General features: G+C 43.6%; 1 protein-coding gene across 1 annotated transcript in view; it reads left to right on the top strand.

The window, feature by feature from the left end:
- ACBD6 (acyl-CoA binding domain containing 6) overlaps positions 1 to 24,170 on the top strand; it is an 81,227-nt gene that overhangs the window by 4,167 nt on the left and 52,890 nt on the right. Inside the window, exons 2-4 of the mRNA XM_039556150.1 lie at positions 2,812 to 2,876; positions 3,374 to 3,470; positions 21,486 to 21,568. Of these exons, the coding sequence (XP_039412084.1) occupies positions 2,812 to 2,876; positions 3,374 to 3,470; positions 21,486 to 21,568 (245 nt within the window). The remainder of the gene's footprint in view (positions 1 to 2,811; positions 2,877 to 3,373; positions 3,471 to 21,485; positions 21,569 to 24,170) is intronic.

The following is a 24,170-nucleotide window of genomic DNA, read 5'->3' as shown; positions in this document are numbered from 1 at the left end:
ACTTGGTTGTTACCAGTGTCACTCTCTGTCTCCGGGACATGCAGTCCCTTGGTCATCATGACCCCTTCTGTGGCTGGTGTTTGCTTGTTCTTCCTTACACCCCATTTTCAGTCAGGGCATTCCCATGGGTTGGGGCAGAGCTGTGGGCAGGAGCAGGCGGGAATTGCCATCTTGAAAAAGAAATTTAGCTTACTTGGCTTGTGTACAGTGAGAGCGTAGTCCTGCTGTCCAGGGAGGTTCTGTTCCTGTTACTGCTCCACAGGGAGGCTGCAAATACAATTCACCTTACCAGATTTACAGTCAGGTAGGAATGTTTGGCTGGAACATCCTGCTGTATAAATATGTTGGCAGAAAAATTAGCAGAGAGCCATTTCACCACCACCAGGGAGGGAAAACCAGTCGTGGAGTAATGTGTGAGGAGAATCTCAAGGTTTCTCACGGTGTAGAGCAGCAGCTAAAGTTGTATGGGGACGGTGTACAGCATGAACACATTTCTGAGTATCTCTCCCTCTTCTGAATGTCATTGACCTTCAGCTCTCAGGTGAAGGCCTCATCCAAGGTTTCCAGATTTATTTTGGTCACAAATGGAGATGGCTGCAGACACTGCCCGGTTGGGGCTGCCTGGGTCGTGTTTGTGCAACTCATGAGGATAGCGCCTGCAGGTAGTTCTGCATGCAGAAGCAATACCAGGAAGTTTTTAATGCATTCTGGCTGTCATGTTCTTTTAATGCAGCTGGTGAACTGTAAATGAGGAGAGCTGAGCATCAAGTGACCAGTCAGCACCCTAGAGACCTTCAATAATTATTTTCTGGACACGGAATGAGAAAGTCTTAATTTAAAATACTAATACAGGCCCTTGTCTTTGTGCTGGCTATGGAGTAAAGCAGCTTTTGAGGTCCTCTAGGGAAGTAGCAGGAGGACAGAGTCCTGCACAAAATTTTGCCTTTTTTTGTCAGTATTGGCATGTTTAACTGCCCTGCCTCAGCTGTCGGGCTCGGGTCCCCTCTTATGTTAAATTCCTGGTTGGTTTCTCCTGCATTATGGAGTCTTGCAGCAAAAAGAGAGGAGCCAAAATCCTGTCTTTTATTCTTTCCAACAAAACCTCTGCAAGCCTTTTTAATATATCTTAAAATAGCAAGCAGGGCACAAGTGCACTTTTTCCCCCTCTTGATGGATGAAATTTAACTACTGTTCCTTGATTTGTATTACTATCGATGTTACTAACAGTCTTCCCCAATGCTAGAACAGCCTTTGAGTGCCAAATCTCCAGAGAGGAAACTGCTGTCGTGTTTTGATGATGGTAGTGGAAAATTAATATTAAAGCAGATTTTTTTTTTTTATCTATCTTGGCCAATTTTTGCAGCTTGGCTGTTGAACTAAAGAATTGCCAAGCAGGCGTTTTCCATAGAGATAATGAATTTGCATTTTATTCCCCTGTTTGTTTTGCTTTTTGAAACAAGTGGTCCGATCCACCTCAGAGCATAGTAGAACATTTAGACTACATGGGTTGTGATTGATTTATAGAACCTAACTGTTGCTAGCCTATTCTATTTCTCCATGAAATGCAATATGTTGTTTTAAAGGCCAGCTAAGATGTTCTAATTTGGATGAATTGCTCACTGGGAGACAGTCAGATATAGAGAAAATTAATTTCAGTTACAGTCACTCATATCCTCTAACACTTTAAATGAAAACATAGTGTAACTAATAAATATCTCTCAGCATGGGCATGCTCTCCTTAAAGCCTGATTAATGATTCCATCCTCAGCATAAAATCCCCACCCTGTTAAGGTGAAGAATTGTTAGTTGATTTAAGCACTTCACCTGCCTGAACACTTGAGCATATTTCATAAAACATTGCTGAATGCAGTTGGGTTTTGCTTGGCTAACAAAACATCCAGCAGCCTTTGCCCACCTCCAGGATGTGCCCGTGTTCCCTCCCTGGGGTCCCCTCTGTGCTGTGCCCTCTCCTGTGGGGACTGGGTGTGGTAACTGCTTCCCAGGGGCTGCTGCATTTGGAGCCGTGGTTCAGCTCTGGCTTCTAGTCTTCCCCCCATCATCCTTGTGTTAAAAAAATTTTATACGTGGGAAACTGCCTGGATCCCACTGGCACCAAGTCCATTTTTCACTGGCTATGACACTTTTTCCATATATCTATCCCTGGGTTCTGGCTCGTTCCCTTTCTTCCTTGTGTTTTTTATTTTCACCCCCCACATTTTAATTTCTGCCTTGTTTCTGACAGATTGGTTCATCTCTGGCCCTCGGGCCTTGACTTGTCTCTCACGCAGGGCTCCCGTGCAGCCGGGTGCCTCGGAGCAGATCCAGGAGCTGCCTGGCATTCCTTTGCTCTGGGTTTGTCCCCTTGCCTTCCAGAGGACCTTGAAAATAATTAAGCAAAGTCTGTTTGCTCGAGCTTTGTGTGGAAGCAGGTGAATTTCAGCCTTAATGAATAATCATCTCTGTAGAAACCCTAATCAACAGAATTTTTCTTTATACTGGTGGGGGATGAGGCATTTGGCTGGGTAATAAACATAACATTAGTGAGAAATCACTTGCTGGTTGTCCCTGTGGGTAATGCATGCAAAAGAAATGAGCTGCATAACAAAATTGCTTCCCTTGCATCATGCAAAGAGCACCCAGGGATGCAGAGGTGCTAAAGTAGGGGTAGGATGGGGTTGATGAAGTTGTTTCCCAAAAAAACCTTTCTTCTGGCCTCATGACATGGTTACCCTGAAACCATCAGAACACAGAATTTTCCTTGTGCAAGTCCCCTTTGTTTTGTTCTGACAGAAGGAAATTTCTTTCCTTTAGGTGAAACTTGGAACCTGTAATACCCCCAAGCCAAGCTTCTTTGATTTTGAGGGAAAGCAGAAATGGTAAGTGGAAATCCTTGTCATTTCTAGCAATTTCTGGCTCTACTTTTTGTTGCATCTTGTTTTATCTGTTGACAGATTATGGACCTAGGGGATGTCAGCTTGGAGAGTCTGCCACTGAAGTGGCTTTAAAATCCTTTGTTTAACAGGGAAACGTTTGCTGCTGTGCCTGATACAAATGTGAAATACCAGACTCCCGTATTTACTGTCTTCATCCAGAACTGGCCTGCACACAACAAAAAAGGTGGAGCTCTGTGAACACAAACTGTGTCCCAGCCTGGATCAGGATCCCCTGAAAGATCCTTTTACAACAGAGCTGCACTGACAGTGGCCATTCATGGCCTCAGAGAAAAGCTGACTGTTTCAAGCCGAATGAAAGATGGCTTTGCATGCCCTGAAAGGATTTTGATGAATCTGTTCAGTGTGTTCCACTGATGTCTCTATAAAAACACCTTGTGCTGTCTCCAAGGGGCTCACTGATGTTTTGCTGTTGCTCCTAGGGAGGCTTGGAAAGCCCTGGGAGATACCAGCCCTCACCAGGCTATGCAGGAGTACGTTGCTGCAGTGAAAAAACTCGACCCCAGCTGGAATCCGCAGGTAGGAAACGTGGAAATATTGTTCGGAAAACAAACCAGAGGTTGTCTTTGTAAAGCTGACAATGGTTCAGCTTCTCACAGGCTTTAATTGCTGCATGATGAACTTCATTTTGAGCAGATTAAAGTCTAAATTAATTTTTAAAACTCTCCTTTTGTTGTGACTGAAGCATGAAGAACCATCTCTTTCATTCATAATGATCTTCATTACAGTGAGCGCATGCACAGGGTTGGTTTGGCTGTAGTGATCTAATTTATTTTGCTCTTATTGGTTCATGCTGTATTTAGCATGTAAAGATACTTTTTATCCTTTTCTCATCCTTCTCTTTTCAACTACTATTTAAGTGTTGATCAATAGAAAGCAATCTCCATGAAAGTGACATGAACTGAATGATCAATTCTAAAAATGTTTCCTTTTTGTTTCGATGCAGGAAATTACCAAATCTGATTATGATTAGGTACTCCAACATAACAAGTCTGTATCTGTGTGTTATAGGGAGACTGTACTGTCATTTTAATTAATCTGTCTTTCATCTACCAGGTTTATTACTTGATTGAATCCTTAAGGATATCTCCTGTTTGTAGACTGATTTTTATACAATTTTTAAAAAGGATTGGTCTTTAGAAAAAGTATAGCCTTTGGAAATAGAGTTATTTCACTAATAGTAAAATGCTGAAGGCATGGTAATTTCTTCTCAAGGTAGGAAATTTGTTCTTCTATGCTCCTGTGCTTTGGAAGCAAAATTGTGTGGGCACAATCTTATGAATCAAGAATTTGATTCTGAGTTGTCTTCTGATGCTGTTCTTGAGACTTAAGGTTAATTTTTTTTACATATTTCATGCCACTGATAGTGTTCTTGCAGCAAAGAAACATTGTCACTTAGAAAAAGCCCTTTTTAATGCCCTTGGAGAATATATTTTAATATGCTGTGCGTTTAGCCAAAGCTGGCTGCTTGCTGGGTAAATTCTGGTCAAATCTAAAATTCTCATACAGAAATAAAGTAATTTGTAAAAATCCATGTATAACCCTGAATGAAGAAAGTGTCAAGTGAAACACATGAATAGTAATTTAAAAATGGAAAAAAATATTCAAAAAAAATACCCAGTGCTTTCCTGAAGAAACTTCTCAGCATGGTGACAGGCTTAGCTTTTTGGGTATTCCCTTCCATTTCTTGCCTCAGAGAAATACTTACTGTCACAGTAGTGAGCTTCAGGTTACACAGCTGACACTCAGGAAAGAGGAGTAATCTGTCCGTTTTTACAAAATATTTCAAAGAACCCAAATAGCAAACAAAGAAAGGTTGGCAGCACTGTTCCTCCCCTCTTCCCCTAAATCGAGGAGGTCACCTTAGCAGAAAATGTGATTTAAAAGTTAGCATTGAAGTAGAGGTGGCATTGCTTTCTTCACAAGAATTCACCTGTCCTTCTTATTATGGCATCCTTGTAATTCCACTTTTATAGGACCAAAATGCTGTCAGGCATCCTCTCTGTTTTGTATCTCATGCTGCTCTCCAGTTTTTCCTTCTCCCCACCAAATCAACGTTCTGGAGCCACGAGAGGGAGCTCTGTTCTTTAAAATGATGGAGATGCATGTGTCAGGGGATGGAGATAAAATAGCTACTTTAGTCTTCAGGTTTCAAATTGGATTTCTAGAAAAGAGCTGTGGCTACATTACAAGGTGCTTCATCACTGTCATTGTGTCTCCTTTACATGCTCATCTGCTGGGCTCCTTCAGATTTTTCTTATGTTCCGTAGATCGTGAATGAAGTACTCCAAGTGTCTGGTTAAAAGCAGTATAAAGTGCATGTTACAAATTCAAAAAGTTTGGCTTTCACGTCATTATGAATCATAAACAGTAATTACAGTACAAAGGTGTACAATTTCTTATAGTGCGTCCTCATGAATTTTGCTATTTTAAAGTTTTCTCAGTGTTCCCAAATTTCTTTTTCTTCAACAGTTCATCTCATCCATTAAAGTTGTTCTTTTGTGTTATTTAACATCCTCCTCAGTCTCCTGTTTCATATATTTCCAAAAGGGCTTTATTGTCCTGATCCTTTAGTATTAAATATGCAAAATTTTAAGTTTAAAAACTGCTTATTTTTTTCATAGGTTCATTTTTCCCTTAGCAGATTTGCTGCTGTTCTGCAGTCTTCAGGCTATCAGTACTTTTGTTAGTAAATAGAATGGAACTAAATGCAGTATTTCTTGTGCAGTCCAAATAGATCCACTTCTTCATTCCTTTTTCTTGTTTCTCCATTGGTTCATTCTTTCGTATTGCAGTTTCTTTATTAGTACATTTTCAGCATTAGACTGTACTTGCTTTAATTTAGTATCTTTGTTCTGGATGGAGAAAAAAAAGACCAACGTAAAAGAGTTCTGATGCAGTAGGACTGCCCTGACTTTGTGTCCAGAAGCAATGAGGACTCTAATAGCAGCCAAAATCTCACCTGCTGCTTCCTGTTCTGCACTGAGTTTGGACTACCCACACTTCATTAGGAGACAGCTGAATGTGGAGAGGCAGCAGCTGTTCTGTGCCCTCTGAAGTTTGTGTGACGTTTTTGACAGTATCTGCTTGGCTGTTTCCAGTGTAGTTTAATTTCTTTTTCACCCTTGCTGCCCGCAGGTTGTCTCACAGTCCTGCCTAATCTTCTCTCTCAGAGCTTTGTCTAAAATCTGGAAAGAAATGATCACACTGCACTTATTTTCAGCCATTTTATTTGCTGGAAAATCTTTAAAAATAACAGGTAACCTGGAGGATATTTGAGGTGAGGTCCGTTGTCTTTACATCCATGAAGCCACGGGAATCTCATGGCTGTGTTTGTCTAGAACCAATAATCACAGTTGCCTTTCAGGATGTTTTGCAATTCAGCCCCTCTGTGTTGGCCTGATCTTACTGTGTGTTGTGGGTTGTTTTGTTCCTTTTCCCAAGAACAGCTGTTAGTAGGAGGTCAGGAATATTCTTTTCCATGCTCTCTCCATTCTCCTCTTGATGCAGTCTTCCTTTGTCATCTTCTACTTTTTAGCACATCTTTTGTTTCTTGTGAGTCATTCCTTTCAGTCTGAAGTTCCAGGCAGTGGAAAGGTAATTGCTTGGACCAGCTCAGCTCTATTTGCATATTTCAGAGACATCACCTGTCCTTCAAGTCTATTCACTCTTCCTCCAGAACAGAGAATAATTTATGAAGCCATTCTTTTGCATTCTCCAGCCTTAAACAGAAACATTTCATGCCGTCAACACCTCCCACTGCTTCAGGTCCTTTACAAAGGAAGATATGTCCCGGCTGCTTCTCTTCTCCCATGTTCACCTGTCCTCTTCCTGCTTTACTGGCAGCAAATGACAGATGCTTTTGGTGGCTTTGGCTGGTGTGAGCGTGGTGCTGACACTCACCCGCCCTCCCTGCCAGCCACCTGCCGTGGTGCTGTCCTGCAGCTTCAGTGGTGGGCCCAGGGGGCTGGGGAGTATCACCTTCACGAGCTGGGTGTCTGGCATCTTCATGCAGTAACTTTGTTCTCAGGTACATAGCTGCGTAATTGGGCACTTCAGTGCTTGCAGGTTTTGAGAGTCATAGTGGCTGTGTTTCCATTCCATTTCCCCACGCACCGAAATTCTCATCTCTCCTGTGAATTGGATGGCACAAATCCCCACTGGCTTCAGGCACCCAGATTTTTCAAACCCAAAGAGGCAGAAGCAGGCCAGCACTTCTCTTCTCAGCAGCGTCAAACATGTCCCTTCCAGCAAAATCGTGTCGCAGGGGCTGTGGGTGGAGGTGTGACACGACGCCGCAGCGGGGTGGCCGGGAGCTGTTATTGATCCCTTCTTGTAACGAGATGGTTATATGGCACAGCTCAAACAATAAAAATAAATAATAAAAAAAGCATCCAAATTTGCTCAGCACATTTAGCCTTCCATTTGCTGATTGCAATTTTGGCATCACTCGGTTCTAAATATTTCCTTTTCCTATTTCTTATATTGCGCATTTACCAGTTCCAGTCTGAACAGCTTGTCACTACTAAATTCAGTGGCATCCTTTCCCAAACACTTAGAGGCCTCTTCCTATTTGCTTTGAGTGCTGAAACACACAGGAGGACTTAATTATTTTCTATTTATATATCAAAGTTTAAAAAGTTGGCGTTTTAACTTGTTTGACTCAACTTCACCACTAATGCAGTTAGTAAGGTTCCTGCTGTGCAGTGAGGAAAGTTGGAGATCAGGAATCTAAAGAGCAGAGGCTTCTCTCTAACGCAAAGTGGGAAAGAGAGCTCCACCTCAAAGAAAATAGGCATTCACCAAACATCTTCTTAGGCTCTTAAAGGTGTGAAGTCCCAGTTCTGATGTTTACAAGGGAGAAAGCTGCCTGTGTTTTTTTTAAATACTATTCTGTGCCTTGTTTGAGTAGGGGAGGATTTATTTCTCTGTGTTCTGGCCCAAGTGTGAATGGGACTAAAATCCCTCCTTTGTTGGGTTGGTGTGGGAGCACCAGGTCATGCCAGCAGAGGACCCTTGGGGAACAGAAAGTCTCATGAAACAGAGAAAAACGTCAGAGTGAATAAAATAGCAAATGCACAATTGCTGCAGGCTTGGAGCAGTCCAGTAGGCTGGAAAACCTGCGGGAATAAAACAAATGGATTTGTCCATTGGGTGTTTTTGCAGGAAGTACTGCAGGGGGCAATATTTGATAAGGTGGGTGGCCAGGTACCCTGTGCCCAGGGCTGGGCTCCATCCCTTGTGCCTTCTGGTGAAATAACCTTTCTCTGTCACATTCATATGCAATCAGCAAGTTGAAACTAAAATGTGGAAAAGAGAATTTTCAATTCAGGGATACAGTGAAAAGCAGGAAGAAACAATTCCCAGATTTGCAGCGGTGCTGAGTTTGTGTGTGTGCTTTTGGCAGGTTGCAGTAGGTGTTAACTGAATTGTTTTAAGAATTGATTTAAATTGATGAGCCTCTTGTATTTAAGTAAGATCTCTCAGGCAACTTAGAACCTCTGTAACATAGGACCTCCAAGGGAACTTCAACATTTCTGTAATGACTCAAATACAAACTGTTTCCAATGGCATTAAAAAAAAAATTTGGAAATCAAAAGTTGGATTTTTTCTTAAATTTGGACTCATTGCTCAAGTCTGTCCTCTTGATATCTGGAACAAGAAGCTTTGATCTTTTGCAACTTACAGGTTTTATGTCTGGTCAACTTCTAAGAATTAGATTAGTGGCTGGTAGATGCAGTTTCAGGCTGAAATCTGTGGATTTCTTGGTTAGTTCTGCAGGCCAGTGGAACTTCTTCTGGAAATTAAGAAATGCATTAGAAAAACTGTTGTCTGTAAATAAAATGAGTGCACCCATGGTGTTTTCCTGTTTTGTCTATCAGTCAAACAGATGTCTCCCTCGATAATCTGGTCCAGCAGCCACTGTTTGTGGTTGGGAAAGAGCAGCAGAGTGGTGTGGGCAGGATTACAAGGGGGATGGGAAGAGACCTGTTTGGGTCTCTCTCTGCCCATTACCAGCAGCAGTGAGCTCGCATACCTGCTTCGTTTGGGGAAATATCTCAATTTATGGCTTGCTGTGCTGAGAGGTCAAAAACTTTGAAAATAGCGACTTTATTTCTTTTGTAGTATAAAAGCAATTTAATTGCATCGTGTAAAATGGGCACTAATCAAATTATGGCTGTGCTCCCTAAAGCTTGCTGTCCTGGGCTGTGCTAATGCAGCACACTGCGAAGAGGAGCTGTGCAACAGTGCTGCAGGGGCTTTGCTCTGCACATTTCTTTGTGTAGATCCTGCTGTGGCACTTCATCCTTAGGGAACTTCATATCTGACTTTTTGCTTGGTTTCTTTTTTACAATAATAATAATAATAATTCTTACAAAATGTAGGAAGCAAACATCACTGTTTGCTCTACGTTTTTGGAAGCTCTTACTTCAGTGGTGACCATGTTGGAAGAAGCCTATCACTGAAACAATGTGTAAACTCTAATCAAACTCTTCCCCTTTGAAAACAAAATGGAACAAAGCCAAACTATCAAGCCTGTATTATTTTTTTTTTTAATTATTATTCTTCTAGCAGAAAATGAAGCACTAGAAATTAAGATTAAAACCAGAAAATTGCTACACTCCAGGCTTCTGGCTTTGGGGCGTGTAAGACTACAATGTCCTCCTGTTTTAGACAAACTGCTGAGTTGGTTTTTTGTGAACCACACTGGGGTATGTAATAGTTTTGAGGGGTTTTACATCCTGAGATGGGTTAGATCTTAGCACACAGAGGGATTCTTCTGCCCTGCCCTGCTGCCTTTTGCCAGCCGTATGATGGACAATCTCTGGCATGCAAGTGGAGTTAGTGGGGGATGCAGCCTTCCCGTGGGAGGCAGTTCTTTACTGTGCATGGCTCTCAAAACCTTGCAGTTGGTGGACTCTTCACTCCTACTTGTGAGACTACAGGTGGAGCGGCCCACCTTGTTTTATCCAAGGTGGAAAAATGGCACTTTATTGTCTGCACAAGTTAGACCTTAAGTGCTTTGCTTCTGGAGCATGCTTTCAGAACCAATTTTTCTTATTAGCAAGGGGATGTTTTGGAGCTCCTGTTGTGTCAGAAACTAAAATGCCGCACTACAAACATGAACTAAATTTCCCCATTCTTCTGCAGTAAAGGTGGGTAGTGTTGCTTTGCTGTATCTTCTCGTGAGGAGTATGTGCTGATGCTTTAAGTCCTTGATATAGATCCTACTCACAAACAAAGCTGTCCACAGGTGATTTGCTGCCTTTCTGTCCCTGCCTTTGCACGTGTAATCTAGCAAGTAACATGTTCTAGCAAGTAACTCACCTGCCAGCCACTGGGGTGCTGTGCTGGTGGGGCTGGCATTTTGTCTGTGGACAAGTTTGATAAATCACAGGGCTTTTTCTTTCCTGCAGTCTTTTATTGTAGAGCACAAAACAAAATGCCAGACCCCCAGTGAGATTTTCAGTTGTTTGGAATTGTGGCTCTGGCAAGCTGTGCAGAAGTGAAGAAGTTAAAATGAACAAGCAACTCACAGTAGAAATATAAACAGCTGGAATATGTGTCAGCCTCCCACCCCCTGGGAGTCTGTTGGATTGTTCTCTTTGATTTTACATCTCTGCAGAAATTTATGGTCTCAGCTTCTTTTATTTATGACATTCTGATCCTCGACCAAGCGATTGATTGAAATACAACAGTGCCAAGCTGCAAGTCTGTATTTCAGAGAGACTGAAGTCTAGGAAGCAAACCAGCAATGCAGTCATGGATTGAAGGCTGCACTGGAATCCTGTGCAGAGGTTGCCCACATTTCTATGCCCCTAAGCTTTATCAAAGTAGAGAATTATTATGACGAGGGTTATGCCTTCTCTCTCCCTCCTTTTAAGCTGCCTGTTCTTGCTGAAAACATACTGTATGTTAAATAGGCAATCTCACTAGCCCTCCAATGGGCTGACTTTGGCTTGTAGAGATGCTAGTCCTTGTTTTTCCAGCTCAGATCCAGCAGTTTCAATGCGCTGCTGTAAGTGTGCTGTTAGTGTGCAGCTACTTGAATGTAACAGTAGTGGGTTTTGAGAATTCCAACCAAGGAATTGGGGGCATCACCATTTTTTGGTTACCAATGCAGTGATTTGGGTTAAATATTTAATATTTAAATATTTTTCCTTTTGAATACACCACTGAATTAATTTTCATCATCTTACGCTGATTACAGAAATAGATACTGTTTGGAATGTATTCAGAAAAAAGGAATAATTAGAGGCATTGCTCTGCCTTGCTGAGCGTGCTGCTGCAGCAAAGTGATGTGTGTGGCATCCCAGCATCATGATTCCTGGCCTGCAGGTGGATGGAGACACTGCATGCTAGCCAGATACACCAGAGACAATTGGAAAAAGAGCAAGTAAATTTATATATATATATAATCTCAAACTACTGGCATACAGTGATGACAAGATGTAACAGAGTGAGACAAAGCACTTTACTGTGTAACTTTCTGTGCAGCAGGGAATTTGTTGCTTTTTTCTTTTCCCTGTAATCCTTGTCTAGAAGTAACAGGTTCTGCTGTCTGGCTGCAGTCCCACAGCACCTGGTTCTTCTGTGATCCCACGACTGTGGGATTGGAAGCACGGGATGCAGCTGAGCTCTGGGATCTTAAAACTTCACTTGGGCGATTGCTCTCCTAGCTGAGAAAGGATCTCAGGATCAGGGAAGGACCTGATCACCAGATCAGGTGTAAGTTGCTGCAGATCCTCTGCAAAAGGTTGTTGCTTCTGTGGCTGAGTTGACAGAAAATGGTTAAATGCTGATATTTCCAGGGAGGGCCCGAGATCTTGGCTTAAACTGAGATAACTTAACTGAATTTGTTAAAACTTCAGACCACAGGCTGAAATGACTGAGATGCAACCAGAGGTGCTCTCTGTCATTTCTGCCTTGAGGTGGCAGTTTCTGGCAAGGCAAGGAAGGGGTTTAAATGCCAAGTGCAGTTTCCATTTGTTGCAGATTTTAGCAGCAATGCTGCTGCTCCTCAGCAACAAAAATGTGAATGACAAAAGCGTTGAAAAGCTTGTTTTTGTGAAGTAGCTTTGTGAGGCTGGAAGCAGGAAAGAGCAGTGTTGTTACATGAGAAGTGACTCCACCAGCAATCAAAACTTTCCTGTGAGGTTCATTCCTGTCCTGAAACTCCTCTGGCTAAAACAAATTGGTCCAAAATTGGTACAAATTGGTAGCGCTGACATGACCAAACTGGGGGCTGAGAAAGCTGCAGGATGGGCTGGCAGAGGAGAGAGGTGTTGAGCCAAGCAGGATGCTGCCGTGGGCTGTAGGGACAGGGCAGGTGAGTCCTCAGGAGCCTGAGGCAGAGAGTAGGGCCTCTGGTGTAACAGGAGGTTTGGAAGGAGAGGAAAAATAAATAGGAAATTGCAAGGTGAGGTGGGGAGGACCAGGAGGGCAAGAGCTGCTTTCTCTGCTCGGTTTTAGCTGAGGTTGGAACTAGGTAACCTTTAAGATCCTTTCCAACCCAAACCATCCTATGATGATTCCTGCTGCCCAGGTCACTTCCTGGGCAGGAGAGAGCCTTCCTGACATCCATGGATCCCAATATTTTCCCAGAGTGCCCAGAAACATGGAAAAGCCTTGAGTGCACCCAAGTCAGGTCTCCCAGGACAGTCGAGTGAGGTGGTGGGTGAGGGTGGGAGGAGCAGGGACTGACTCCTCTGCTTGTGGCACTTGGTGGACATTCCAGGAGGGGGGCTTTGCCTTGCTCTGCTGCTCACTCGGGAGCTATGTCAGCCTCTCCCTTGTTTTGGCCCTCTTGCCCCTGTTTTGGCCAGCAACCCACCAGGCTGGGCTGGCAGCTTGACTGCTTTAAGTGGGGAAGGGCTCAACCTCTAATTAAAAAAAAAAAACCAAACAGATTTTTCCAGGTAATTGAAGCTGTTGCAGGACTCTCAACTTGCTGTGTCAGAGGCTCTTAAAAAATCAGGAACTTGGGTGGAAATTGCAGGTTTATCTTACTGTGGAATAATATGTAATACATTAATGTTTAGGTGTGTAGCTGTAGACATTTACTTAAAGTATTCAGATGCAGGAAGGGGCTGTGTACCCTGCTGCTTCACATGGCAGTGCAAAGGCTGGCGTAAAAGAGAGAGTGTGTTAATTAAAAATAGAGTATGCTTTTGGTTAGCAGAAAATAGCTGTAAGTGTTCTGTGTATAACATAAGCTATAGCATAATTAAGCTGGTTCTTTAGTGAAAATACTGCTTTTTGAGTTAGAAAAAGGTTAAGTGGTTATGTTTAGCTTGCTCTTTACAGGAAGTGTCAAGGAAGTATTGAGTATAATTACTGGAGATTAAGATTTTGTTTGGATGTTAACTAACACATTGGTTAAAGTCGTGTCAATGCTGTTTGTCTCTTAGATTGGAAAAATCTTTCCTTTAAAAGAGCAGGGATTGTTTCCTACTTGGATCCTTGGACACTGTTGTACCAAATCACTCCTATTGTAAGGAAAGGTGGCACTCCTCAAATGTCTCCGGAGCATCCTGTAGGTACTTTGAGCTGAACTAACCAGCACAAAGGCAGGGAAAGGCTCAGGCACAGCGTCAGTGCTCAGCACTAAAGGCTGCTCCAGGCAGCCGCATCCAGATCCTGCATCCCTCTGGCTGAGCCTGCCAAGGGTTATTGGAAACCTTCTTGTTCCTGCTTGGATGCTCTGATCCTTCCCATGCCCGAGTCTGTGGGGATGCGGACCAGCAAAGATCTCTTCATTCTGCCATTTCTGTGCCCGCAGACCTCATAAATCCACCCTCTGCCTTCACAGCCGAGATCTGCTGGGGGAAACAAATGTCCATGGCACTGCTCAAGCAGCCTCGGAGCTGTTCCTTTTGCCAGTGGGGACATTGGCCACTGCAGCACGGTCTGGCCCAGTGTCACTCCAGAAAGCAGAGGATGGCTGCTGACATCCTTTATTTACCAAAAGTGAGGGTTGCCTTCAGCTTTCAGGCTTCAGAGCACCTGTTTCATCCCAAGCCACGGAGTTGTTCGGTATTTCCAGCCTGGCTCAGAATATATTTCTTCCTCCTACGAATGTCTGTGTAAATCTAAATAAATATCTTGTATTCAGTTGACAAAACCGCCACAACAGTACAGGCTGTGTTTGTGTCCGTAGCTTGGTTCCCTCTGTTTGGGCACTGATGGAGTTTCATACAGGAGATGTGACTGAAGGGATTGATTGCTCCAGGACTAACCAGGAAGCCTGGTTTCCATCACACTGGAAGGGTCCAAACAATGCCACCCACTTCACCCTTTGGTCTGCAGACACTGGGATTCTGCAAGTTTTGGCAGAGTCCATGAAAAGAGTGTGAGGAAAGGAGCCTTCCAGTGGTCTTACGTTTGCCACCTCCATGCCTGCTTTTCCTTTTAAAAAGGTGCTCCACAAACCAAAAACTGTGGGAAGCCACTGCATTAGGGTTTTTTATTGAGCACAGTATTTCCTCCCATGCATATGCTAGAATGTGTACAGTGAGTTGTGGAATCACAGCTCCTAGTAAGCATAAAACTTGCTCAAAATTATGTTTTGCATTTTACATTTATTTCCCTTCCCCTGACTGTCTTTACTACTAATTTCCAACTGTGATTATGGTGCAGTTATTAATTAAGTCATTATAGTTAAATGAGTCATCTGCAAGGCTTTGCTTTAGATCACAGCACTGTTTAACTATGTCATTACTTATAGTATGTTTGTTTTTATTTTTTGACTGTAATCTGGAAAATGTTTTCCCTGTCTTAGACTGTGTTTTTAAAAAGGAAATTCTGTGATGAGACTTAAAAGAACCAGATTTTTTTTTTTTTTTTTTAACATAGCCATTATTGGAATATTAACTAAACTGACCCTTCAATGTGCAAAACAAAACACCCACCTCAACCCCGGGTTATCCTGCAGTGTGCTGCCATTTCTCATGAGCAGTTTGCTCGGATTGTACAGAGCTTCAGTGGGCTCTTGCAAAGGCTCCAGGTGCTGAGTCATGTGCGTGCTCCGGCCGAGCTGCTGCTGGGAGCCAAGAAGGATCGTTGGGAGAGGAATATTAAAATAGTCTGTTTATGGCAGTCGTTAATAGGGCTGGTGTGGAGGGTACGGCAGCCTTCTGTGAAAGGTGGCTTTGCAGCAGTGTAAGGGGAGGCTGCCCTCAGCCAGGAGGGATTTGTATCTTCTTTGGGTGTTACTGCCTTACAGCGGTCAGTAAAGAGTGCTGAGAAATGCCGAGCTCGTATCTTAGTCGGGAAGGAAGGATTTGATGAATTTAAACAGTGTAAAACAATGCCTAATTTTATAAGTGGGTAAAGATGTATTTCCTGTAGTAGCATCACCTCCAAAGGGTTAATATTTGCCTTCCCTCCCGCTGCAGGTAGTGTGAAGTTCAGCTGAGCTGTAAAGTCAGAAGGATACAGGTGGAAAATACCTTTGGAAGAGAGCATTGTTTGTCCTCATTTCACGCTTCATTAGCCGCACTGCCGGAGGACCCTCCCGCATTGTTGCGGGGTCAGAGCCCCCGCGGCATGGGGGGACAGGGGACATCTCCTCCCTGTCCGAGGGCTCTCATCTTCGGACCACCTGCGTTTGGGGCGGAGAGCACCCTCCTCCCCTTGGCTCTCCTGGCACGGGCCTTAACTAGCAAAGGAAAAGACGGCAGCAATTATGGCACACACAATTAACGAGCTTCTAATCTCCAGCCTTGTGTGTAATTGCTGCTGTCAAATACAATTAGTGTCTGCCCAAGTTCCCCTCCCAGGGGGATGGCCAGGCCGTGGCACACAGGGAGAGGAGGGGGGTGAGTGTCGGAAACTTTAGGAGAGTTTACATTTTCTTGTTGTCTCCCTAATAATCCTCACTCCTCAAATAGAGAAATGTTAATCCAGAGCATTAGGGGAACATGGTGGCCAGCAGAGCAGGTCTGCTCTTGTGCCTGAAGTGTCTTCTGTAAAATTTCTCACCTGAGACTATACCAGCTTAATTACAATTCAATCAGCACATGTCAGGGATTTGCTGGTACCTTCCTGTGAGCCTGCCAGGGTTCCAGCACGTCACCTGTCCTGCCATAACAACAGACTGGAGTTGCTACACCTCCCAGGTGTGGTTCGGGGAGCTGGGACATGGGCCAGGGTTTCTCCTACCCCAGCCAAGCAGATTTCTGTGAGCATCCAGCAACTGCAGCTCCTCCAGGCCTGGTGGCTCAGGACCCTTGGTTTCACTTCAAAGCCCTGCAGCACCTTGAAAGGCCATGACAGATTTGGGTGGCTGCTGAAGGCTGCCATGTTCCTGCCAAGGAGGGTGTTCCACTGGTGTGCTGCTGTGTGTGCCCCTTGCTGTCCCTGTGCCCGGGGCTGGGTTCTGTGCCTGGCCGTGCAGGAAAGCCGGGGAATGTGCCAGGCTGACACCTGCACTGGAGGAACAGGTGAGCTGGAGGAAGGTGAATGGTGCGGCACAAATGCAGACTGGAACCTGCACTGTGTGTTTGCTGCTGCGGAAACGCTTGAGAAGCTTTGACTGGAGTCATATTGTTAGGAATGTTCCTTGTCTATCCCACGAAGCTGGATACAGCTGCTACTCTGACTTGAGCTGCATCAGGCTCGGAGGAAGAGGAAAATAATACAATCAGCAGTGCAAACTTCTTCCATGTGGTGTGGTGGCTCAGGTGTGAGATCCTGATGCATTGCTCTCATTTAAGTTGTCTCACTTTTCTGTTTCCAAGGTGCATGATGATGAAAAACCTCAGTCTTGACCATTTTAAGGCATTAGCCCGGGTAACTTTGAAGATAAGTATTTTGATGAGATGGCCCTTTTTTTGCTGATGGCTTTCTCTTAATATGCATTTATGAGAAGTTATTTAAGGTTTTGGGCGTGGAGAAAAGCCAGAGTGAGATGTGAGGGAATTGGGGGATGATAGATGTGCAGTGCAACGCAGCCACGTGCCTTGCCACCAGCTGTTGTTGCATTTGCTGGGTGTCTAGGCATGCAAAACCAGCCAGGCAGAGTTCCCATATTGCTCTGGATAAAACTGGGATGCCCTACATTCAACCCATGCCTGGGATCACATTCTTCTGTTAACTCGAAGTTATGGTATTCCATTTTTTTAAAAGTTTTTCTGAAACTTGTGCTGTTCCTCCTGTTTTGTAGTATTTCTGTAGGACTTCTCTTCCTTCCATCAGACTTGGGTGTCCCTTGCCCTGCATGTAAATAGCTGTGTCCCATTCCATCCCAGCTAATTACTGAGAGTGAGTTCATTTGCATCTCTATAGCTACTTCTGGCTCTTGAGCTTGAAGTGGGTCATTGGAAGGACCCATGAATTTGCCATCTTGTTAAATCTGTTGTAGCCTGTTTTGTGTAGATCAGAACAAAGCTTGGGTGTGGAAATGAAAAATAAACCATCCCTGTCCTGTCTTCAGGGATATAGCAAGAGAGTGATTCACCAAACCAACCCCCTTTAGGAAGCTACTGCTCCTCCTCTTAGATGATAATTTTCATCCTGCTCCCCAAAAATGCCAAAGGAGAAATGGATCATGTTGTGATTATGGGAGAGTTTTATGACAAAACCCTCACAAAGAAAATGTTTGTCTCTAATTGTTTTGCATTTCCATAATGCTTAGTATGATAAAACCATCTTCTCTTTCTCCTTTATTTTTCAATCATGATTAGGCTTTAATGTTGTTAAAGCTTATAAGTGAGTTTGAGCCACTGTCTTGTTGAAGAGAAGATGGAGCTGAAATTTTCAGTGAGGCATTGGACAGGGTTTTTAATGTGTCTGTCATTATATGTTAACCTCTGAACTGTGACACGACGTCTGTTTTATGGCTGACAACAATTTAAAAGTATACATCTTGACATGGTGGATAAAGGAAGAAGGGGGAGTGGGGAAGGAAAAAAGAATTAATGATGTTAGCAAATATTAGTCCCTGTATTTCCATTTTGTTCCAAAAGTGGTTGTCAGGCTTTGAGGCTGCCTGGAGCAGCATTGCCAGTGACAGCCAGCCGGGATGCGATTGTCCCTTGGATCGAGCTGGGCTTTTATTGACAAATCCAGCACACCGAGGCAGGGACGAGGATGCTCTACTGTCTGTTCCGGGAGGAGTGCGGCTTTTCTCCTGGCATTCCTGGTGACATTTGAGAGGGATGGTTCTGGGCTTAGTGGAGTTCCCTGCGCCAGTCCCTGAGCCCTTCTGGAGTCAGGGGAGTTGAAGATGTCTCTTCAGGAGTACGTTTGCTGCATACTGAAGCCCAGACTTGCCCGTGATTGATGCTGGCTTTGGTCAGCCAGATCCGCCCACCAAAGTTAACTGTCACAGGAACAGTGACTTCGACATCAGCCTTAATTGTACACCAGCCACCAAGAATCAGTGGGCAAAGGGAAAACATGGGAAATTTTGCTGTTTAAGGCATGTCTTACACTTCTCTCTTGTCTTTTCCCCTATTTCTTACATGCCACTGCCTGTGCTTTGGCACGCAAGTGCAATCCTCCAAGGTGTCTTCTTCACGTACTGTCACAAATTCCTCTTTATTCCCACAGTTTTATACTGGTATTTTAAGAGAAATGTCTTGTGCTTATGGAGCCCACAGCAATTTTGCCTTTCCTACAGCACCTCTCTTGCATGGTCCAACTGCGGATGCTACTGCTGTCATCTCCCTTGGATTCAGGTTCCAAATTATGGAAGCCCTGGATCATGCTATTCCTTAACTATCATTAGCTACATGTGCATCTGCAGTGCTTCTGGACAGCGCTGCCAGCTGTGAAAGAGATGGAGCTGGCTTAACTGAGAGCCACATAGTTAATTATTAGTGCCTTTCTAACAGAGGAGACAGGAAATTTGCAGTGTCAGTTTTTAATTTCATTGTGGTTTGCAGGGTAATGTGACTTTAAACTCATGAGTCATTATCTGCATATAGGTAGCCCTAAAAGCCCTCTTCTGCTGTAAAAATGTCAAGAGATTTAAGAAGGAAAGGGGCACCTGTGTGTTACTGATCCCTTCAGCCAGGATGAACAACAAGTAAAAACACTGGTTGCTGTCAGTGCTGACAGTAGCTGTGACGTGGTTTGGAAGGCGCTGCTGCTTCTGCCACACTTTTTGTGTCACTGAGTTCAGTACATTGTGCTCGGATATTGCGTGGAAGTTCTGGCAGGCTGGGCAGCATGGATTTTGGAAGTGGGCAGATGAGCTCATGGACAGGCAGGCTGTCAAGAGCAGCTGGAAAGAAACCAGTTTGTATCTGTGCTGCAGCAGAGTTAACCTTTTTGGGAAGGAGCATTCCTTGTAGCCTGGACAGGTTCTCCGTGGGAAGCCGCGAATGGTGGAGCCACGTCTCTGTTTTCATGGCTTTGCAGAGTAGGGGCACACGTTAAATACTGAGAAAACAGCTGAATCTTTTCCTGGACCTTCTTCATAAACTTCTACATATCAAGGACTGTGATGGAATAAGCTTGCTTCAACATTCATAAATTGAATATTGAATTACCTATTTCTGCGTGAAAGAGATGAGATAAAAGCTGCTTGGACAAAGTAACTCGTATATGGATTAAAAGCCAGAGAAGTTTTTGCCTGAGTGTTTTTGGGAAAGCCTTTATCACCAAGTTTCCTGATGACCTTATGTGTACTCAATCAACATGATTAATCTTTGGTAGAAATGCATTTGTTGCGCAAAGAAGGTGAACTTAATCCTAGAAACCTTCTTTTTTAACAATTTCTGCCTCTAGAAAGATTAAAAGTATTTTTTCAAATGTTTTTTCAGACTCGGAAAAAAAGCAACAACCAAAAACTAGAGTGGGAAGAGATAAAAAAATATAGATTAAGATTTTTTTGCCGTTTCTGACACTGATTGAATGCCCATCATCCCTCAGTATCAAACAGGGTAGACTTGTAGTGAGTATAGCTTCACTGTATAGGAATAACTCTTCTGTGCACTTCCAGGTGATCTCAAATTAATTTTATTTTATTTCATTAGTGCAAACAAAATAATTGATGGACAGTAAGGTTCCCTGCTAAATAATTTTTTAAGAGGGGCACTGCACTGTAAAGACTCTTAAGTCCTTTGCCTTCAAGAAAGGAGAACTTCATGTCACCTTCTACTCTAAATTAGAGAGAGCCGACTTGCCACAGAATAGTCTTCAAAGCCAATTTCCTTTCCATGTGCTCTTACACAGAAGTATGTCTGTGATATCTGCAAACCTAATGTTATGGCTTTGGGCTGGTACAGAAGAGCTGAAAGGTGGAACTGGTTGGCTCAAACTGGGCAGAATGTAAGAGTAAATGCATTAGAGGGAACCAGTACTTGGATTTAAAACAAAAGCAACCTAAGGAGCAGGAAGAAAGACGAATGTAAGTATGTTTTATTTAAAAAAAGAAAAAAATCAACATCTTGCTAGGTAGAATCCTGATGGGACAGCAATGCTTGTTGGTGTAACGAAGTTGATCAGAGGGTTGGAACATCTTTCCTGAGCAGGAAGGCTGAGACAACTGGGATTGTTCAGCCTGGACAAGAGAAGGCTTCGGGCTGATCTGATTGTGGCCTTCCAGTACCTGAAGGGAATCTACAAGGAAGATGGGACAAGACTGTTTACAAGAGCTGGAGTGACAGGACAAAGGAGAAGGGCTTCAGATTGAAAGAGCAGGTGTAGATTAGATATCAGAAGAACATTCTCCCCTGTGAGGGTGGGCAGGGCCCAGCACAGGTTGCCTGGAGCAGCTCCGGCTGCCCCATCCCTGGGAGTGTTCCAGGCCGGGTTGGACAGGGCTTGGAGCACCCTGTCTAGTAGAAAGTGTCCCTGCTCATGGCAGGGGAGTGGAACTAGATGATTTTTAAGGTTCCTTCCAGCCCAAATAATTCCAGGATTCTGTGATTCTATGTATGGCAGCTACAGAGAGGCTGGGACTTTGCTCCTGATGTTTTTCACCCTGGGTGTGACACTCTGCCATCACAGAAAGCCCCAGACCTGTCCACTGGCAATGGCAAGCTGCAATTAATGGGCAGGTTTTGCAAGGAATTGCTGCTGCAAATTGCAAACTAATTTTGACTGCTTACCTGAAAACCAGAATACTTAATGCCGTGGAAGAGTTGGGGTTTCTGGTTCCCTGCACCCCCTAATTGGGCCAGGCTTTCAGACAGCAGGCACTTACCCCTGCTGAAGGTCTGGCATCAGTGTAAAATCAGGCAATTGAAGATCCCAAGCTGCAGGATGGCTTTTTGAAAAGGTAGGCCTGGGGCTCCGCATCGATCAATCATTATTCTAATTGTTCATTTCTATTATGGTGGGAATCACTCAGAATCCTAGAGTTCCTGGGAGTAAATCATTTGGAAATGCTGCCCATTATAAAATTTAATTTTAAATCTATATTAAATAGATTTATAAAGGCAAGCTTTGCAATCTAGTAACAGAATATTATGCTGCCTCACAGAGGCTCAGCTTTTGGGTCCTGAGGGGCCAGGGCTGGGAATGAGAGTTGGGAACACAGTGGGAGTCAGGATGCTGGACCAATTTTTCTTTTTCTTTCAGACAACAGAGAAGAGGGGAAAGGAAAGCAAAACTGTATTTGGAGGCCCAGTCATCAGCTCATTATATCAAGAAGAAACAATCAGGTGATTATCTGTGCTGGAATTCGGTTAAAAAAAGTGTTTTTCTAATGTCATTTTGTTAAGCTTTTTTTTTTAATATTGCACAAGTGTGGTGGCAACTACAACAGGATAATAAATGACAGGAAAGAACTTTTCAGGTCCATAATCATTTAAATCAATATCTGCCTGTATCATTGCCAGGTAGTAACCTTTCCCTAGCGCGAGATGTGGGGGAAGGGCAAGGCTTCCCATTTTTCAGTTATATGGCTAAAAAAAGGTAATATTGGATATTTTTAATAGGAAGCTATTCAGGCACTGCCTTTTTCAAACAGTAATTTCTTTACCAATACATTCATTAGGGACTGTTCAGTGAAGGTTTTAGTGTTGGACAATGTTTGCCTTCAGGGAGAGTTTGTGCCTTATATCAAATTAATTTTTTTTCCAGGCTCTGCAGCAAGAAAAGCTAGCTCTGCATTTACTGAACTAGAGTGGCTGCTACTTAAAACTGTCAAGGTGCAAGTAGAAAGTGACATTAGCTACTGAATAAGAACACCTGGATGGGTTTTGTTTGGTTTATTCTTTTACTGTTCCAGACAACTAGTCATGGGTATAGTATTAACTCCAATAACTAAATCAGAATACTGCATTGTATTTTTAGTTAAAATGAGCAGTCAGAGAAGACTAAATTTTTGACAGTGTTTGCTGTCATGTTGCAGTCACCCATTTATGTGTGTATGATCCCATTTTTTAATGAATGTCTTGCATCTTTTTAGATCCAGGAAATTTAAACACTGATTTCTGGACATGCAGTCTCCAGCTGAGCACTTAGCTAAAGGGTTAAAACTCTAGCACAGTGTTTCTTTGACGTGTTGCCACAAACTAAGGAAAAGAAATCTTGTCCAGGTGGCTCCAAACCCTTTGCAAGGAGCTCAGGTAGGAGCGGAGGCAGCAGCTGTGAGCAGCCAGGGTGGCACTTGTGTGCTTGGCAGTAGTGCAGGCACTTCCCTCGGGATTGCAATCCACTTTAGCATGCAGTGGAGTACTTGGCCAGGAATAGCTTCCTTCCCTCGCCTGGAGAGCCAGCACATCTTTGACTTGCCCTGGACCTTGAGCAGAGGTGGTCAGGTGTGACCTTGGTTTAACACACTGTTTGAGGAATGGCACTTCTGCTGGCCACCAGCTCCTTTTTTGTCCCTGCTCCGTCAGTGCAGGTCTCAGCCAACATCCGTGATCTCACGGTGTGACCTTGTGGTTTAAATCCTGCTCAAGCTCTCCTTTTGGGGGTGGAGCATATCCCTACAGTGCTGTCAGAGTCTTGTTTATCCCAAGTACTGCCTGTGCCCTTTCTTGGGTTTGAAATGCAGCATAATGTACAGAAAAACAGAGTTTGCTCTGGTTGGCTTGACCAGCCTAAATCTTTTCATGTGTTTGTTTTTATTTCCAAGAGTACAGCTGCAAATACTTTTCTTCCAAACATACCTTGAGGAACATAGGTGCTGTTGGTTTAGCACAGCCCAGCTGTCCTTACAAATGAGGCTGTGGGCAGGTGCAGTCTCCTGCACAGCTGGAATAGGGTGATTCTGCTGAAGGTTGTTGAATGAAGTGTCCTGACTCTGCTGGCAGAGTGGAAACTCACGTAGTCCCTTAGCACCATTTGACTCACAGGCATCAGTGTCTTCCTTGCAAGACAGGAGCGAGCAAGTGTCACCATCATCTACCCACACAGAGTTGTACAGCTTCAGATTTCCTGGTTCTTTTGTCTGCCGTTCATTCTCTTCCTGGAACAGGAATAAACATGCAAGTATAGGCACATCTCCAGTATGATAATTCCGCTAATAAAAGCATAGCCTTAAACAGCAAAATTGCTCTGGTACCAAACCTGCAAGCAGACAAATCAAAGAGGAGTGGCTCTAAACATTGGGTTTGGTGTCCAAGTTCGTCTAGAGCAAGAATTGGTTCCATAGTTGTACCTGAGAAGGGTGACTTTTGTGAGGCTGCGAGTGGTTATTTAAAAAAACGTAAGCTTAGCATTGAGTAATACTTCATAAAAGAGAATGTTATCATTAAAAAATAAGGCATTTTCTGTAGAGGGAGAACCTGAAAAATTTTAAGGGGAAAGAAAACTGATTAGCTTGAGGCAAGGTTGATAACACATTGGTAGTTCTGGGTAAGTCCTGTGCTGTCCGTTCGGTGTGTACGTGTGTGCTGCCTCAAAACCTGCTATCTGAGAAAAGAAACTTGGACACAGGCTCTTTTATTGCCTCAGTTGTCCATGGTGGGTCGTCTGAAGCTTTACAGCAAGATTGCAAAAATTTGAATAGAAATCAAACCACTTTAGTTTGTTTCCCAGGCCTGTTGAAAGGATAAGTATTTTCTTGTTACAGGATCACTAAAGAAGCCCAGAATAAGTAAGAAAAGCCCCTTATTTTGTGTACTAAAAACTAAAACTCGAGTCCTCATCAGCCCTGCATCCTGACAGATTGCTGAAAGCAATTTCTCAGCAGGTATTACTCTGCCAAACACAGCCCACCACGTGCCCTTTAGGATTCTGCTGATCCAAAGGCAGGAAAAGGCTGCTAATTTATCTGGAGCCCAGCATCGTCACAAACTCACCTTGCACCAGGAG

Source organism: Corvus cornix, chromosome 8 (genome assembly GCF_000738735.6).
Source record: "Corvus cornix cornix isolate S_Up_H32 chromosome 8, ASM73873v5, whole genome shotgun sequence".
NCBI lineage: Eukaryota > Metazoa > Chordata > Aves > Passeriformes > Corvidae > Corvus > Corvus cornix.
The sequence above is the reverse complement of the archived record's forward strand: the minus strand, read 5'-3'. Positions and strand labels throughout refer to the sequence as shown.